This window comes from Protopterus annectens, chromosome 4.part0 (assembly GCF_019279795.1).
Source record: "Protopterus annectens isolate FY-2018-M chromosome 4.part0, PAN1.0, whole genome shotgun sequence".
In the NCBI taxonomy this organism is placed as follows: Eukaryota; Metazoa; Chordata; order Ceratodontiformes; family Protopteridae; genus Protopterus; species Protopterus annectens.
This window is the reverse complement of record NC_056733.1, coordinates 1,430,261,931-1,430,281,187: the sequence shown is the minus strand read 5'-3', so window position 1 is coordinate 1,430,281,187 and position 19,257 is coordinate 1,430,261,931. Positions and strand designations below refer to the sequence as shown.

General features: G+C 41.8%; 1 protein-coding gene across 2 annotated transcripts in view; it reads left to right on the top strand.

Moving 5' to 3' along the window:
* The window catches only part of ZCCHC10 (zinc finger CCHC-type containing 10), a 480,379-nt gene extending 461,644 nt beyond the window's left edge, over positions 1 to 18,735 (top strand). For both annotated transcript variants that reach the window (XM_044069265.1, XM_044069266.1), the window contains one exon: positions 17,281 to 18,735. In XM_044069265.1, coding sequence (XP_043925200.1) covers positions 17,281 to 17,545 — 265 coding nt within the window. In that variant the 3' untranslated portion in view covers positions 17,546 to 18,735. The remainder of the gene's footprint in view (positions 1 to 17,280) is intronic.
* The last annotated feature ends 522 nt before the right edge of the window (positions 18,736 to 19,257 follow it).

The window sequence follows — 19,257 nt, the reverse complement described above, 5'->3', positions numbered from 1 at the left end:
TCAATTATTAATTCAGTACTCTTACCTTTTTGTTTATACCTGTGAGGCCATTTGTGTAACAAAATATGGATAGTGTAGTCATTATGATAAGATATTTGTTATATCCATCTATTATATAGGTTAGCTTTTTTAAATGTCTATTTCCAGTTTTTGTGTTAAATGTACCCACAAATGTTTGGCAAGTTGTTTCCTTTTTCTGTTGTTTCTTGTCTTCTCCATTTATATTTGTGTCGCATTTTACAAGACTTTTTGTTGTAATGAATACCTTCGCGCGCACACACACACACACACACACACACACGCGCATGCACACGCACACACACACACACACACACACACACACACACACACACACACACACACACACACACACACACACACACACACACACATCCCCCAGAACACCGCAATAACCTATTGACTTGAAACAAACGCACAAAGCTGTGTACATCTTCAAATAATGAAGTTTAACCCTCCTGTTTATAACAGTTGTCCTAAATTGATAGCTGTACCCACAGGCATTATCTAACCAAAAATTAAGCTTATCCATGCCAAAGCAAAGCAAGCAGATTATTGGACAGATTTGGTAAAAAGACACACACATTTGCTACCCTTGCTATGAGTCATCCTAACTGCCAGTTTCACGTGTTGAAAGTACTTGGTGTCATCACAAGAACAAACCATTGCTAAGGCATGGAGGGGAGCGTACAGGGTTTACTCAAGGATTTTTCTGGTCTTGAAAAAGGAAGGCACCTGGAGACCAGTTTTATTCTTGTCAGAATTAAACAGGTTTCTGCACATTCCAAAATTTAAAATGTTACTGTACAAAAACTTTTACCAGTCATCTTTCAGGGAGCATTTTTGGTTACCCTAGACCTGAAGGATACCTGACTTCATGTTCCTAGAGCCAAAAAGCACAGGAAATATTTTCATTATGGCAGTTGGGTTACATTGCCAATTTTGTGCTTTACCACTTGGCTTATCCACTGCTCTCAGAATTTTCACCAAACGCCTATCTCCAGTTATAGCCCATTGCAAAACCAGGAGTTCACATTTACCCATATCTGGATGACTGCCTCATCCAGAGGAATTCAGACTGGAGCTTCAGACAGCACTGCAGGTCACCATGGACTGCTTCCAGAATGCAGGCCTCACTCACAACTTCCAGAAGTCTCAGCTTCAGCCGCAGACAAGAATTGTGTTTGGCACACTGATAGATTCAATGCAACAAAAGGCCTTTATACCCAAAAGAAAGTTTCTTACCTGACAAACTGCCTACACAGCTTAGTGTTAAAGCAGGTAATCTGTGCAAGGGAATACCTAAGGGCCTTGGCTGTATGGTATTCTGTATCTTGATGGTTAATCTTGCAATGATCCATATGAGAACTCCAGTGTTTCTTAAAAAATACACTTGGGAGCAACATGCACAACCCTTAGAAGTGCTAGTGTCTCTTCCATACCTGAAAAAAAAACTCCTCTGATAGAAAGTCACCTTCCTGCAGAACCCAGGGGCAAACTTCTTTCTACCAGAGATAGTCAAAGTCATCACCTTAGAAAGTCCAGACATAGCCTGGTGAGCAAACCTTGGACAGCTGAAGGTGCAAGGAGTGCAAGAAATCTGGACTCCAGAACACAGGAAACTGCACATAAACCAGAAAGTAATGCTGGCAGTGTTTTTAGCTGTAAAAGCCTTTCAGAATAACCTGACCCTAGGAAAACTATAGATTAGAACAGACAGCACCACATAGGTTTTACATAAAGTGGGGGGATGCTTGTTCCTACTGACTGTCTAGTAGTAAAGATTTGGCTCTTGGCACAAGAATTTTAACACTAATAGCATCCTACATCTTGGGCCAGAACAACATCATAACAGACACTCTGAGCAGGGACCTTCTGGATGACACTGAATGGATGTTGAAGAGAGAAATTTTCGCTAAACTTATCCACCAATGGGAGTACCTCAGTATAGATGTTTTTGCCTCTCTTCATAACACAGCAACAATGTTTCTGTTCTAGAACCCAATAAACAGGGACATGGAGGGCAAGACACCTCCTTCAAATGGACAGACCTCTTCCTGTACAGGTTCCCTCTGTGACTCTCGATCCTGGGCTACTCGTATCCCCTTTCTGGCCAAGGCAACACAACCTTTGGGTAGGGGGTTAACCATATTCTTCCCCTGGTAATAGAGCTTCTCTCCCAGATAAAGGAGTTTGTCATTCTTTATCACCTGAACACACACACACTAACACTGTGGTGGATTGGAATTTAACTCCAAGTAATGTCAACTGCTGTACTCCAGTGTCTTCTTTCTTGAGAGAGGCAAGAAAACCAGCTACCAGAAAATCTTACATATGCAGGTGGAAAAGGTTTCACCTCTTGCTGGCATGAATCTAGTTTTGGAAAAACTTTTAGTATTTGACCAGGGCCTACCTTAATCTAGTGTTAAGATGCATGCTTCTGTCTGCCTTCCATGCTTCCCTCATCTAGTCTCACCCCCACCTGAAATGGTTCTTAAAAGGGGTTTTCAGCTACAACCAATCAGGAGAATTTCCCTCTTGGGACTTTAACTATCTTTTGGAAAAACTTACTCTGCCACCCTTTGAGCCAACAGCTTCTGCTTCTGTAAAGATGCTCACCTGGAAAACCACCCTTTTGACCCCAATCACATCAGCCAGGGGGGTCTCAGAGCTACAAGCCCTGATGTGCAAAGAAATCATCATTGTTTTCAACAGGGATAGTTACTGTCAGAACTAATCCCTCTCATTCCCAAATTAGAATCAGGACTGTCTTTGAATCAGAGTATACAACTAGCAGTGTTCTTTGCTAACCTGCAAAATAAAGCTGAACAAATCATATACTCCCTGGATGTACACAGACAGGTGAGGTATTACCTTAAAAGAACAAAATTCTCAAACAAAGCAGAAACAAAAGTTGTATACTTACCAAAATGATAGATCTGTGATGTTCTTCATCCCACATTGCTGCAGTCCTAACACTTGGGTAGTCCGCTGTCCCAGTCGGCCCGAATACCAAAGTATAAGGCTGACGTCGGTCAGGGCGCATTAGTCTGACGTCAGGACGTCAGGGTACAAATGCGCATGACCGACGTCATATCCTCAGTCTTTTTTGCCGCATGGTCCGATGCAGAAGCAGTTTTATGAAAGTGCAGGTTGGCGTTCTGAAATTTTCTGAAGTCGGAGTTTCAGACCGAATCAAAGTTGGCTAAGTACCCGCTAGAATATTTTGGTTTTTCTTGCCTCAGTATTTAACCGGATGTCAGAAAAAGTGAATAATTGTATTTCTTGTGGGAAGCAGTTACCTCATAGGGATTACCATACCTTGTGTATACCTTGCTTAGGGCCTGAGCACGACGTTGTTGGATGTCGCTCTTGTGCTAGATTTAACAAACGCACTATTAAGAGAAGGCTAGACTGTGCCAGGTTAGTTTTGGGAAGCGTTGTAATTATAAAATGCCGCCGGATGCTCCCGCCGCTTCCAAAAAGCGCAAGGACAAAGCAGCAAAACCTAGGTTGGAAGAACCGTCTGTCCCGGACGCCGGTTCTTTAGAGGGCTCGGTGGAGCCGGAGGTTCTGCCAGAAGTCTCTTTGCAGTCTCAGGGAGAGACTTTACTGTTACAGGATGTTTCCTCTCAGGAGGTAGGCCAGGCTGAGGGGGCTTCTCAGGTAGCTGTTCTCCCCTCCCTTCCTAAGGTGGTTAGGCCCTCCCCTTCTGTTTCCAAGGCTTCTTCGAGAGGCAGGCCAGGTTTTACTTCAGTGGGGGTTTCTCCTAGTTCTTCAGGGTCTCTGCCTAAGAAACATATGCTTAAAATGGCAGAAGATTTGATTACTATGATTAGAGGTTCTATGCCCCCTCCTGATAAGAGGCCTAGGGTGGAACCTGAGCTTGAGAGTTTTGAGCAGTGTTCGGAGGCTTCTGAGTCTTCGGCTGAAGACTTGCAGGAGTATCCTCCTTATTCTGATTCTGATGTAGATGATTCTACTCCTTCGGCTTCTCCTCCTGAGGATTTTTCTTTTACAGAGACTCTACATTCCATGAGGGAGCATTTTAAATGGGAAGGTCAAGATTTTTCTGATTCCAGGAAAAGGCTAAGGGAATTTTGTTTTTACCCTAGCACAGGCCTTTGGCTATACCTCCTGTTCTGGATGTGGTGGAAGATGTTTTTGCAGAGGCTTCCCTGAACCCTGATTCTTTGCCTCCTGCCCCAGTTAAGCCGGATAGGTATTATAGGGTGCCTGAAGCTCATAAGTATCTTTTTAAGAGTCCTAGGGCAGACCCAGAAACCGTTTCTCAGGGGCCTAAAGGTGTTAAGGCTTCTGTTGTTAAAAATCCTGTTCCTCCTGATAAAGAGGCAAGGGCGTTGGATAAATGGGGAAAGAAGGTGTATACTTCTTCCACTTTAGCCATGAGGGCTTTGAATTGCCAGTTCCACATGTTAAAATACCAAAATTATCTCCTTTCACAATTGAAGTCTAAGGTGGATGCTCTGGCGGAAGGTATTGAGTGTAAAGAGTTGCAGGATTTAGTTCATGTTTCTGAACAGGTGGGTAAGCATTCTTTGCAATGTGGTTTTGATGCTGCACAGGCCTCTTCGAGGGTGGCTGCCACTGGTTCTGTTCTTCGCAGGCACGCCTGGTTGAGGGATCAGAATTTGGCTGAGCATGTTAAGACAAGGATTTTAGATCTGATGTGTTGTTTGGTTCGCCTGTGGAAGCAGTTTTAAAGAAAATGGAGGACAAGGCTAAGTCTATGCAGACTGTTAAAGATTTTTGCAGGTTCAGCCTCCAAGTTTAGTAGAAATTGGCCTACTAAGGGGTGGACATATCCTTCTTATGATTCCCAGTCTAGGGGTAGGTCTAGGCGTGGCAGGGGCAGAGCTCAAGGTTCTTTTAGGCCTAGAACAGGAGTTCACCTGCTCATTCTTCTGGTGAGGGCAGGGGTCAGTCCTTTCGTAAACAGACCCAATGACCTGCCTTTTCAGCTGCCAGAGCCTTCTCGTCTGGCAGCACCTTTGGGAGGAAGGCTGGCACTTTTCAAAGAAAATTGGAGTTTAATTACCCAAGACAGATGGGTATTGGATATCATTCATCACGGTTACAGGTTTTATTTCCATACCTTGCCTCCTTTCAAAGGCATGCCAGACATTCCTCCTCTACAAAGAAAAGAGGCTCACAAGCAAATTTCTCTGTTACTCCAAATAGGGGCCATTCAGCCAGTTCCTGTGCCAGAAAGGGGCCTAGGATTTTATTCTCGCCTGTTCCTAGTACCAAAGAAGGGGAACACGTGGAGACCAACTTTGGATTTGTCTATCCTCAACACTTATCTGGACATTCCCAAGTTCAAGATGTTGACGTTGCAACAGCTTTTACCTCTGCTGGGAAAAGATCATTGGATGGTAACTTTAGATCTCAAGGAGGCTTACCTTCATGTGCCTATCAGACTAAGTTGCAGGAAGTATCTGCGTTTTCGAGCTGGGAATTCTCATTATCAGTTCTCTGCATTGCCCTTTGGCTTATCTACTGCGCCCAGAGTATTCACAAAAGTTCTGCCTCCAGTGATAGCTTACTTCAGGATAAAAGGCATACAAATCTATCCTTACTTGGACGACTGCCTGATTCTGGCTCAAGAAAAGGAAGACCTTTTTCAACATTTGGAATATGTGATAGCAGTGCTAAGATGCCTGGGGTATTCTGTGAATGAAATAAAGTCCAGTCTAGTACCCTCTCAAGACATGTGCTTTCTGGGTGTGAGACTGAATACAGCAGCCCAGATGGCCTTTTTAACCCCGGACAAACAAAAGAATCTGTTTGCTTCTCCACTAAACCACCAGCTGCCAAAGTTTTGCACGAAAAGGTTTCATCACACAGCTTGGAAAGTGGATGCTCTTTCTTTCAGTTGGAAAAATCTTCATGTGTATGCCTTTCCACCTCTGCCTCTCCTCCCAAAGGTACTCCTAAAGGTCAGACAAGACAAGCCAAGGATGATTTTAATAGCTCCAGATTGGCCTCGGCAACACTGGTACCCATTACTGAGGAGTCTGGTAAGGAAGCCTCCATGGCCTTTACCTTTGATTCCACACCTATTGTCTCAGAGGGACGGTCATCTACTCAATGTCAAGCTTCACTCTCTTCATCTAACAGCCTGGCATGTTCTGTTTTGAAACACAGCAGGTCTCAGCTTCCTCAGCAAGTTTTCAATGTGATTATGGAAGCCAGAAGACCTAGTACAAGGAAAGTGTACGCAGAAAAATGGAAGAGATTTTTATTTTGGAGTGCAGCAAAGGATTTGGAGGTTTCTGAGCCTAATTTGAGTGTGGCTCTTCAGTATCTTACTGAGTTATTGGACAAAGGTTTGTCTTTCTCTTCCATTAAGATTCATGCTGCAGCGATTTCAGCTCACTATGATTGTGACCCACCATTGTTTTCTCATCCTTTGTTCAAGCAATTTCTTAGAGGGCAAAGAATATAAGACCCCCACGAGAGCTCCTACTCCTGCTTGGGACCTCAATTTTGTGTTGGAGAAACTTACTCTACAACCTTTTGAGCCTGGCTACTGCTGAATTGAAATACTTGTCATGGAAGACTGCTTTTTGTTGGCCATTACTTCTGCAAGAAGGGTTTCTGAATTGCAGGCCCTTATGGCGGTTGAGCCTTTTTGATTTTCCATAAGGATAGGGTATCATTACGCACTAATCCTTCCTTTATGCCTAAGGTGGTCTCTAGTGTGGCTTTAAACCAAACTATTCATTTGCCCACTTTTATTCAGATCCCCAAAATAAGGGGAAAAGATTTTGCACACTTTAGATGTACACAGGCAGTTGCGTTATTATTTAAGCAGGACTAAGGATTTTAGGCAGTCTCAGCAGTTGTTTGTTTCTTTTGCTTTGAGTTCTCAGGGCAAGCCTGTGTCAAAACAAACTATTTCTAAGTGGATTGGGTTTTGCATTGCATTTTGTTATTCCCATCATGGCAAGGAGATTCCAGCTGGGATTAGGCCTCATTCCACTAGGGCTACTGCCACTTCAACAGCATTTCTAAGGGGGGTGGCAACTAAGGATATTTTGGAGGCAGCTACTTGGAGTTCAGTGCATACTTTCTCTAAGCATTACCACCTTCCTCTCTACTCTAAATCTAGGGCGGGTTTTGCCACGGCTATTTTGCAGGGCATGTTGACAGCTCCAGCTTCTTTATGATTTGCCAGCCTCCCTTACCTCTGCTTTGGGATTCTACCCAAGTGTTAGGACTGCAGCAATGTGGGATGAAGAACATAGTACAGTTTTGTACCTACCATAAATGTAGATGTTCGAAGATCCACATTGCTGCAGTCCAACTTTACCTCCCTCCTTCCCTCTGTGTTTAGGGGTGGTTGTGTGGGTGGGGTTGTACTTTTGTAAATTGTATATATTGTATATATATTTGGTACAGGAGTGTTTGGTGTTTTTGGTTTTGGCCTTATCTTTTAGGGTCTTCTGACATCTGGGGCAAGAAAAGACTGAGGATATGACGTCGGTCATGCGCATTTGTACCCTGACGTCCTGACGTCAGACTAATGCGCCCTGACCGACGTCAGCCTTATACTTTGGTATTCGGGCCGACTGGGACAGCGGACTACCCAAGTGTTAGGACTGCAGCAATGTGGATCTTCGAACATCTACATTTATGGTAGGTACAAAACTGTACTTTGTCTTTTTACATCCTTCCTCAATGGATGGGTCTTCAGATCCAACCACTGAGCTGACTTTGGTTCACTTTAGACTTTAGGATGCACAGCCCAGGCTCCCCCCCCCTTACACATAATTCCCTCCTAGCAGCAATATTACCTCAGATTGACTGTGCCAGCTAACCTCATAACGTAAAAATTATAATTAATGATAATACATATGTAACTCGGAAAGTTTGAAGAGTTGAAACCAATCTGCTCTGGAGCTAAAAGAAGATGAAACATGGCTCAGGGGGCAGGACATTTCATTGTACCAGGAGCCCATAACATAAAGACTTGCATTAAATGGAAGGGGGAATGAGGGAGGGAAGCTGAGGAAGGACAGAAACAAGACAATGCAGATCTGTCGTTGTAGTAAGTACATAACATTTGTATCCAATGTCTTTTCCGTCTCTTCCTCAATGGATGGGATAGAGTCCCCAGGTACTTAACCCCTAGGTAGTCTCATGGAAGGATATTTCTGAGGATGACAGAACCAACTGCCACCTTATTTTTGGAAAGCCAAGTCCAATTTATGAGTGATGAAGGTGTTTCCATTCGACTGTGTGGCAGCAGCACAGATGTCAATTGAGGCTCTAAGAATGAGGGCCATGTAAGTAGAGACTAATCCAGTCAAATGAGTCTTTGATGGCGTAGGTAATGATAAACCTTTATCTTTGTATACATGAGAGATGCAGTCAGCCAGCTATCAAACTAGAGATACCTTTGAAACACGTTGACTAAGTTTAATTTTAGAGAAAGAGACTAAAAGTTGATCTGTCTTCTTGAAGGTTTTGGTCTGGTGAGATGGAAATGCAACTGTTGCTGTACATCCAAAAAATTAAGCATATACTCTCCTATACATGAGAATTTTGGAAGGAAAACTGGCAGTTGATGTTTTGGTTGAGAGGTCTCCACAGCCACTTTAGATAGAGAGGAAGGATTATCCCCATGAAAGATAATGAACAGAAGTTTGAAGTCAGAGCTTGGAGTTCTGGCACTCTTCGAGCTGACATAATAGCAACTAGATAGTGTCTTCCATGTCAAATTAATGTCCACCTTAGTAGCAGATTCAAAGGGTGACTGAACTAAGGCTTGGAGTAAAATGGTCGTATCCCATGGAGGAGTTGGATCTTTAAGAGGGGGTCTGAGATGGAAGGTACCCCTTAGAAAAGCTTTATATTATATGAGGTAAGCCAAGCATGATTCTTTCCAATGTGAAAGTCTGAAATGGCAGATAACTGGACTTTAATAGTGGAGTGACTAGCCCCTTCATGAAAAATGGAAACTAGGAAGTCCACGTTTCTCTGTGAGGACCAAATGGAAAGGCTTTTCCACTTACTCTTATAAACTGTTCTAGTGGATGGTCTGTGGGAAGAAGTGAGAATAGAAATTACTTGGGAAGAGAGCCTGGACTGACTGACCATTACAGGAAGTGAAGAAACCATGTGGTTAACTTGAGGTCTTGAATGTCCTGATTAGGCATTCCAGACAGGTGAGAAAGAAGGTGTGGATTGGGATCTAACACCCAAGGTGAGTGTACCAAATGAGGCCAAAGAAAGGGAAAACACCTGAGTAGGCTAGAGAAGAGCAATGAGGATCACTTTGATGTCCCTGTGCAATGCTTTCTGTAGGCATTTTGAAATCAGTGGAATATAAGGGAAGGTGTTAAATAAGTTGAGAGGGCCAGTTGTGTGTCAGAGCATCCTCATTGACTCGCTCTCCAGGCGATCCTAGAAAAGAACCTGCATCATTTGGTGTGGATGTGAGAGGCAAAGAGATCCTATTAACAGAATATTATTTTCTTTCCAGGTCTTACTTTGGAGAAGCCTAGGTCAGTGAGTGCCTCCCTTGTCTTCCATCTTGCTAGTACTTCTCAATTTCCAGTTTAAGCAGCTTTCCTAGCCCAAGTATACTAGAACTGACTGGGTGCCCTTAATGTATGATGCTGAAGTCAAAAGAATTATGTTAACTTCCAGACCATTTCCTGCCAGGCCATTCGTGTTACTGTTGAGGTTGGCTAGAAAGATAATGCAGGCATTTTTTTAGGTACAGTAGATGACATCTTAGTGCCCCCATCCAATAAGTTTGGATTTGCTGAGACACCCATATTTCTTAATGTTTTTTAGGTCCATGACCTTGACAATTCACACTGGGTCGTTTACAAGCTGTTCACCCTATGAGATTGATGCTGGACCATCAGATGTCAGTGTTGATTAAAGTTTTGATGTTTGTTTTACTCTCCTTATCTGGACTCTGGAAGCTTTATCAGCCCTGGAGTTCGGGATCAGTTTTTGGGTGCTGATGTCTGCCTTGATTTTATGGTGCCTTCCCAGCCATTGACCTATCCATCTGGTTTCATCTGTAGTTTTCACCTTGGCTCCAGGTCTTTTTTTTTGGGGGGGGGGGGGGTTGCTTATTGGTGTTGGCCTGTCAGGTTCAGCTTTTTTGGTCCCAGTGAATTTTGGCATGCTATCAGTTCAGGGAACAGCACTAGTGTTGAATTTGGTACAGTCTGAGCTGCTTTTGCCTCTTCCAGCACCTGTTCTTTTTTGGCCTTTAATGAGAAATGTATCATTGCTCAGTTCCTCTTCTCAGCGTCTCTCTGGACAGGACATAATGTTTGATAAACCAATGTAGAACGCTCCTCTAGTTACTGAATGTAAGCTCGTCTTTGTCCTTGAGCATGGTCCCTCCAAAGAACCGCAATAATTACAGTAGTAAGAGGAAACGTGTGGACTCACTACAGGTGTTCATCATTCTAGAGGTAGATGAGGAGGAAGGAATCTATTGCACACACACACCCTCGATATGATCCACAATTTGGTGAAGTTTTGGAAGTTAAGCAAAGTGGATAATGACCCACTGACCACACTACTTCACATCTGCTTATCTTGCAGGAAGCCTTCACTCCCTCCACACCTTCTCCCTGGGTAGTTTCCTAAGTAGATAAAAAGATGTGACTGGTACTTAGGGCAGCATGGCAAAAAACATGGATGTTATGAAAAGACTTGTTGTTGCACTCTAAGGGGAGTTGTGTTCCAAAAGGGGGGGTTGCTCTCTGACATGATCAGTGAGTGTGGGGAAAGGGAGTGGGTAGGTTATTAAAAAAAAAAAAAAAAAAAAAAAAATATATATATATATATATATATATATATATATATATATATATATATATATATATATATTCCTCTGGATGGAAACATGGATGAGAGAAGCCCCCAGAACATCCTCAGGAAACACAACTGGCCCTAGCAAAAGCTGAGCAGGTACGGGGGGATTGGACAGTAGATGGTAGATCCAGCATGGGCACTGGGTATGGGGAGAATGGGGGCCAGGATGGCAAACATGACGTTGGTCAGGACAAAAAATAGGATTTACCACCACAGAGCCCACCCACCTGTTGTACAAAGAGCCTTGTGTAATGAACAGACTTGTGAGATATAGAGGGCTATGATCAGGACCCTAATCCTGTGTAGATTGTGTGTTTGAGACATGGATGCCAAGAAATTTACAGTGAGAATGAAGCTGGAGTGGTGAATCTTGGCATCCATTTCAAGAACACGCAAAAATGTGGTTACAATGAGGGTCACAGTCATAATTCTGTGTAGAACATGTAGCTATATCTACTCCACATGTATTACCAATTACAGAAAAAAGTGCAAATTGTTTTACTGGCTTTGAAAGTATCTTTCAAAGTGCTGTTAATATTGCGTTTCATGCTAGAGTAGCCCTCATCTAGGGTGTCTTTTCCTCGATATTGGCACTCTGGTTAGCTTTTTTTTTTTTTTTTTTTTTTTTCTCCCGCTATTGGAGTGTAATCACGGCACATACTGGACAAATAATTTGTCACTCTGGGAAAATATGTAGCATACATAAACATGCTCACAAGTTGGAGAAATTAAACTGAGGGAAACAGTCTTTTGGGTTTCTAGTACCATGATAGGAATGGATCCCATTCCCAAGTCCAGGTATGATTAAAGTTCATGTAATTAGTATTGTTTTAGGCTTTGTTAGCCAAAAGTGCACTTTACAGAGCTGCAGTGGTGGTTTTCCAAAAAGTGCTGCTTGATGAAGTTTATCATTCTTTGGATGGTTGCCCGATTGTGACTTGAAATTTAAACTGCAGTCCCAGACACCACCCAGGTCTTTGATTGTAAATCATCTAGCAAGTAATAGTGTGGATGGTACAGCTAGGACAGCAGGTACTGCCATAGGTATGTACTGTTGCAGTTCACCGATTTCTTCAAAAAGAAACACTGCTCCAAAATGTTTGAAATCACTGGGTAATTGATTATTTCAGGCAGCAGAGCTTGACTCAAAGTATAACTTTACCTTGTGAACTGAGCCTACTCACTTAAAGTTACTGCATCAACAGTTTTTCCACAAAACATCTTTGGAAGATATTTTGAGTAGCAGCTGTATGAGCTTCACTGATTACTTCTGGAAGATGTTGCTTGTGACCTCTAGATGTAGGTCTTATTTCAAGACCTCAGTCATTAGTGATATGTTACCTAGCCACTGGGGATGCACAAGCCAGTGCATTTCTTTGTGCTGGTCCCAAGCCCGGATAAATGGGGAGGATTGCGTCAGGAAGGGCATCTGGCGTAAAATTTTGCCAAATCATACATGCAGACAACAGTACAGAAATACCTACCGGATCAGTCGAGGCCCGGGTTAACAACGACCTCCACCAGTACAGTTGGCCAACAGGGTGCTGGCAGAAATTGGGCTACTGTTGGCCGAAGGAGGAGGAGAGGGGGGGAAGGCATGCCTGAAGGCAGGTAAAGGCTAGGACTGTGACAGTGAGGGTCGGAACTTTGAATGTTGGCAGTATGACTGGTATAGGGAGAGAGCTAGCTGATATGATAGACTGAAGGAAGGTTGGTATATTGTGTGTGCAAGAGACCAGATGGAAGAGGAGCAAGGCTAGGTGTATCAGAGGTGGTTTCACATTGTTTTATCATGGTGTGGATGGGAGGAGAAATGGCGTAGGCATTATCCTGAAGGAACAGTATGCTAGGAGTGTTTTGGAGGTGAAAAGAGAATCTGATAGAGTGATGTTTATGAAGCTGGAAATGATGGTGTAATGATGAATTATGTTAGTGCATATGCTCCACAAGTTGGGTGTGCGATAGATGAGAAAGAAAAATTTTGGAGTGAGTTGGATGAAGTGGTGGTGACTGTACCCAAGGGTGAGAGACTGGTGGTTGGAACAGATTTCAATGGACATGTTGGTGAAGGGGAACAGAGGGGATGAGGAAGTGATGGGGTAGGTCTGGCGTTAAGCAAAGGAATGCAGAAGGTCAGATGGTAGTGGATTTTGCGAAAAGGATGGACATGGCTGTAATGAATATGTATTTTAACAAGAGGAAGGAGCATAGGGTAACATACAAGAGTGGAGGAAGATGCACACAGGTGGATTATATCTTATGTAGAAGGGCCAGCCTGAAGGAGATTGGAGACTGTTAAGTGGTGGCAGGGGAAAGTGTAGTTAGGCAGCATAGGATGGTGGTTTGTAGGATGACATTGGTGATCAAGAAGAGGAGGATGAGTGTGAGGGCAACACCAAGGATCAAGTGGTGGAAATTGAAAAAGGGTAATTGTGAGGTGATGTTCATGGAAGAGTTAAGACAGGCACTGGGTGGCAGTGAAGAGTTACCGAATAGCTTGGTAACTACAGTAGAGCTAGTAAGGAGGTGGCTAGAAAGGTGCTTGGTGTGACATCTGGAAGGAGGACAAGGAGACCTGGTGGTGGAATGAAGAAGTACAGGAGAGTATACAGAGAGAGAGGTTGGCGAAGAAGTGGGATTGTCAAAGAGATGAAAGTAGACGAGTATAAGGAGAAGAGGTGCATGGCAAAGAGAGAGGTGGCGAAGGCTAAGGATAAGGCATATGAAGAGTTGTATAAAAGGTTGGACACTAAAGAGGGAGAAAAGGACCTGTACCGATTGGCTAGACAGAGGGATCCAGCTAGTAAAGATGTGCAGCAGGTAAGGGTGATAAAGGATAATGAGGGAAACTTACTCACAAGCGAGGAGAGTGTGTTGAGCAGATGGAAAGAGTACTTTGAGGGGTTGATGAATGAATAAAATGAGAGGGGAGAGAAGTTTGTATGATGTGCGGATAGTGAATCATAAAGTGCAGTGGATTAGCAAGGAGGAAGTAAGGATAGCTATGAAGAGGATGAAGAACGGAAAGGCCGTTGGTCCAGATGACATACCTGTGGAAGCATGGAGGTGTTTAGGTGAAATGGCAGTGGAGGTTTTTAACTAGATTGTTTAATGAAATCTTGGAACGTGAGAGGATGCCTGAGGAATGGAGAAAGTGTTTTGATACCGATTTTTAAGAATAAGGGTGATGGTGCAGAGCTGTAGTAACTGCAGAGGGATTAAATTGATCAGTCACAGCATGAAGTTATGGGAAAGAGTAATGGAAGCTAGGTTAAGAAGGGAGGTGATGATTAGTGATCAACAGTATGGTTTCATGCCAGGAGAGAGCACTACATATGTGATGTTTGCTCTGAGAGTGTTGATGGAGAAGTACAGAGAAGGTCAGAAGGAGTTGCATTGTGTCTTTGTGGATTTAGAGAAAGCATATGACAGGGTGCCTAGAGAGGAGGTGTGGTATTGTATGAGGAAGTCGGGAGTGTCAGAGAAGTATGTAAGAGTGGTACAGGATATGTACGAGGGTAGTGTGACAGCGGTGTGGTCTGTGGTGGGAGTGATGGATGCGTTTAAGGTGGAGGTGGGATTACACCAAGGATCAGCTCTGAGCCCTTTCTTATTTGCAGTGGTGATGGACAGGTTGACGGACGAGATCAGAGAGGAGTCCCCGTGGACTAGATGTTTGCAGATGACATTGTGATTTGTAGTGAGAGTAAGGAACAGGTGTAGGAGACCCTGGAGAGGTAGAGATATGCTCTAGAGAGAAGAGGAATGAAGGTTAGTAGGACTAAGACAGAATATATGTGTGTGAATGAGAGGGAGGACAGAGGAATGGTGAGGATGCAGGGAGTAGAGTGTGGAAGAGAGGTGAAGAAGAGAGTACAGGCTGGATGGAGTGGGTGGAGAAGAGTGTCGAGTGATTTGTGACAGACTAGTACCAGTAAGAGTGAAAGGGAAGGTCTACAAGAGGGTAGTGAGACCAGCTATGTTATATGGGTTGGAGACAGTGGCACTGAGAAAAAGGCAGGAGTCAGAGCTTGACATGGCAGAGTTGAAGATGTTAAGATTTGCACTGGGTGTGACGAGGATGGACAGGATTAGGAATAAGTATATTAGAGGGTCAGCCCAGGTTGGAAGGTTTGGAGACAAAGCCAGAGAGGCAAGATTACGTTGGTTTGGACATGTGCTGAGGAGGGATGCAGCATATATTGGGAAACATATGCTAAGGACGAAGCTGCCAAGTAACAGGAAAAGAGGAAGGCCTGATATAAGGTTTATGGATGTGGTGAGAGAGGACATGCAGGTGGTTGGTGTGACAGACAAGATGCAGAGGACAGGAAGAAATGGAAACAGTTGATCTGCTGTGGCGACCCCTAATGGGAGCAGCCGAAAGAAGTCATTAGTGATATGTTGCCATGAGGACTACCAAGTAAGATACATTTGGGACTCTGCCACTTGATAAGGATGGATCCCCTCATCCCAGATATGAAAATTGCATAAAGAAATACAAATCTGGATGAGCAGGTCTGTCTATCCTTATCACCTTGGTGCCCTTTCTGTCCTCCTGCCTCATTCCATTCAGGGCCTGGACAGATTTCTTATGTTATTATCATCTGTACTGTCTAGCTGTTTCTCTTCCTTAGCATGGAATAATGGAGATCTGGGGGAAGGCCTTGTGTTTCCAGCATGTTGGGTAAGGGGAGGAGCCAGTAGTCCAAGAAAGTTTTAAGTGACAGGCTGCCTACATCTTGCTTGCCGTCAAGTCTTCAGTTGATGAGGATAGTCTTTGTCCATTGAGATAAGTTGTTACAGTAAGCTCATACTTGTTCAGTCCCTTTGTAAAGGAGCCAAGTGTTCCATTGGGATAAACCAGCAAGTTAAAAAAATACATTGCTTTCACACTTCTAAAACGTGACTAGTGTTTTCTTTCCAGTTTTTGTCAAGGCCCATTGATAGGATATTGTAAAAAGTAATTCTTGTTCATAGGTTCATAGGTTCATAGATTAGTACTAAGCTAACTGCCCTTGTGAGCCATTTTAAGCCTAGCTAATTATCCCTTGTGAGACTCAAACCCTGCACCTTGTGTTTGTAAGGCAAACACCTTAACCATTTGGCCACCCTCCCAACCCCCCCCCCTTTTTTTTTTTTGTTTGTTTGTTTTTTTTGTTTGTTTTTTTTTGTTCAGAATGTTGCCAACATTTTATTAAAGAAATGTGCCAGCAATCTGTTCATTACGTAGGACACTGCAACACTTACAATATAAATAATTTTTATCTTAAAATAATTTAGCCCACTGTAAGAAAACTTCAAATAAGAAATGACAGTCCAGAGTATGCAGATGTTAGTATTTTTCTTTTTCTTCTGCTAATTTTAAAAACATTCATCTGTCTGCATCACTCTCAATAAGAGGTTTTGCAAAGAAAAAAAAAAAAAAAAAAAACTTGTAAAAATTCATTTCTGAAAACATCCACTATTGCCACACGTCTTCTGGCATTTTCCCCTTTCCTTTTTCTAGTAAGCAATTCATTTTATAACTGTGAAGAAAATAAGTTTCCATTAAATGTACATGTCAAGTTATTTTTTTTTCTGTAGTCGAGTACTTTGCATAATGATTTTTGTCATTTGAAGGGCTGTCTCAGGAGCCAGTGTCCTTAGTCTTGCTATGATTTTAAATTGCTGTCATGTGGTTCCTACAAATAGTAATACTGAGAAAGAATTTGAAATTGGTTACGTAAAACTGTTTTGTTGTAATTGATTCACTCAGATGTGATTCAAACTTAAATTAGTTGGTACCTATTTAAATCTGCCACTGCATGTAAGTATTAAACATGGTTCTGTGTTTTTCACTTGGATATTTTCCGTTTTGTGAAAAATGTTTCTCAGCAAAAATATTGGCTCTTGTTTGTATAGTGCTGATCTCCTTTGAGAACACTGTATCTGTTACAAATGATCTGATCTGTTACCTTATTATACCCTTTTGATTGCTATTGCATTTTATTAGAAGTTAACTGACTTTTTGTTCAGCTGAGAGTTGCCATTTTTTTACTTGAAACTGTTGTTAAATTTATTGTATGCATTATGCTTTTGATTGTGCCTTTATACTTACATCATGATTGAAAGGAGTCCTTCGAGTCTGCCTTCCAGCTTAAAAAGCGAGTGAATAAATGACTGTATTTTTGACGTACTAGACTGCATGTGTTCATTTTTTTCCTAAAAATCCAGTGTGCACCTTCTAAATTATGCAGTCATTTAACTGTATAAAACATAACTGCAATGTACATTCAGCTGTCTGTCTTTCGTTTCTTCCTTTCCTTGTAGTGTGTCTTACTTTTTAAAAGTATAATTATGTAGTCTGATTTACTGGATATTCACATGTACATTTTCCTTTCTTGAAAGGTCCAAGAGTGTTAATAGTTCCAGCAGTACAACAGACAATTCCTCTGGCGATTCCTCTACGGACAGTGAGGACACTTCTAGTTCAGCTTCTGAGGAGACTGATAGTGATGACAGTTCTACTTCATCCTCCTCCTCTTCATCATCCTCGTCTTCATTGACTTCAACTAGTACATCATCATCTTCAGACTCGGACTCTGAATCAACTTCTAGTGATACTGACAGCAGTTCTGATGATGAGCCTCCTAAAAAGAAAAAGAAGAAATAAGTGCCTTATTTTACAGATATACCGCGCAAGATACGTGGAGTATTGGCTAAATGGTTTTAACTGTTTGTCACAGAGTTGACTTTTGCAATAGGGAGCATATCCTTTAGCTTTGAGAATGTTCTCAGATTTGTACAAACTTAACATAAGGTCTTAACAAGCAAGTTAGTTATCAGTGGCAGAAACTTATTCACCTTCTGTCGTGCATTTTTACAAAGTTACTCTTGAACTTAAATTTAAATTAGTTCTTAGAATTTTGTAATTTTCTGAATTTTTCTTGGTCGAAGGTTAGTAAAGGTGTCTCATAAGTCAGTTTTGAATCAGGCCAGTGTTCTTAGTGTCCTGGTGTATGGGACAGTGCATGGAACATTTGTGTAAAAGGAAAGGACTTTATGTAACTGAAAGTTGGTTTATATTAGTGTTATGTGTTTTCTAAGGTACCATATATTTTTCTAAGAAATAGATGAGGGAATTTGAATGATACACCATATGGTAGTTTGAGTGCCTCTTGAGACCTGGGAACAACATCCAGCTAAACGTAATGTCCTTTAGTCTTTATTCAGATTGGTGTGCATTGTTTTGCATTTTCGCATTGTCTTCAATGTAGTATGCCATGTTTAAGACCATTGGAGATGGGCTTGCTTAAGTGATCAAGATAAATTGATGTATTTGAAAAAGTTTTTTTTTTTTTACAAAAGTTAAGGCATAGTAATGGGTTCAGCATCTGATGTACATATTCTGAATATTTGCTTAAGTGATCTTGTTTCCTCCTCATGTCCTGCCCAAGGACTTAGAATTGAAAATTGTTAAACTTGCTCAGTAAAAGTTCTTGGTGGTTTGGTTTATTAGCACTTCCCCACAACCAAAATGTTTTTTATGTTGTGTTAATATATGATGCAACCATTAAAACTGAATACCATAATAGAATGTACGGAATCCTTGTTTAGCAGAATGAGGCATTTTATGCTGTCTGTTGAAAGTGACACAAACTAGCCAGATAATGGTTTCATTTGCCTGGAGAGCAAAGTTGTTTTTTTTTTAATAATGCATGTAGATCCTTTGTCTTGGGAAGATCATGCAGAGTGAAAATGCATGATAAAAAAAGTAAACTGATGCTGAAATGTGTTACTGTCTTTTTCAAATGTATTCTTTATTTCTGGCCCATCAAACTTGTTATAAAGAAGTAGACTTCATTTGAGGTTGCATTGTTTATTTTTCTATTTTATTTTTTGAAGGGTAGCAGTTCCAATGGCATATTCAGGTGAAGTATTTTAAATGTGCTGAATTTTCACAAAAGAGCCATACATTTTTTTTACAAGAAACTATTGCATGTGTGTAATTTACCTTCATGCTTGTGCACATAGTTATATAATGTGAAAATCTATCATAAGTAATAAAATTATATTCTCATTCTTTTTGAATGAAAATGTGTCCTTTTGTGAATGAAATATCATTGTAACACAAAGGACATTTGTAGAGTGAAAATTCATACAGGTAGATGAAACGTATATCGGCAACTACCCACTTTAATACAGGCAGCTGAAAATATTAAAAATTAATACCCCCACACGCACTTCATGTAACTTGCTGCAGCTGAGTAGATGAAATATGATATTCTTGCCTTCTTGAATATATCTCTGATTCCTGCTCCTACAGCACACACACAGTCCAGTGGCCACATTAAAGATGTATAATAGAAACTCCTACAATTTGGC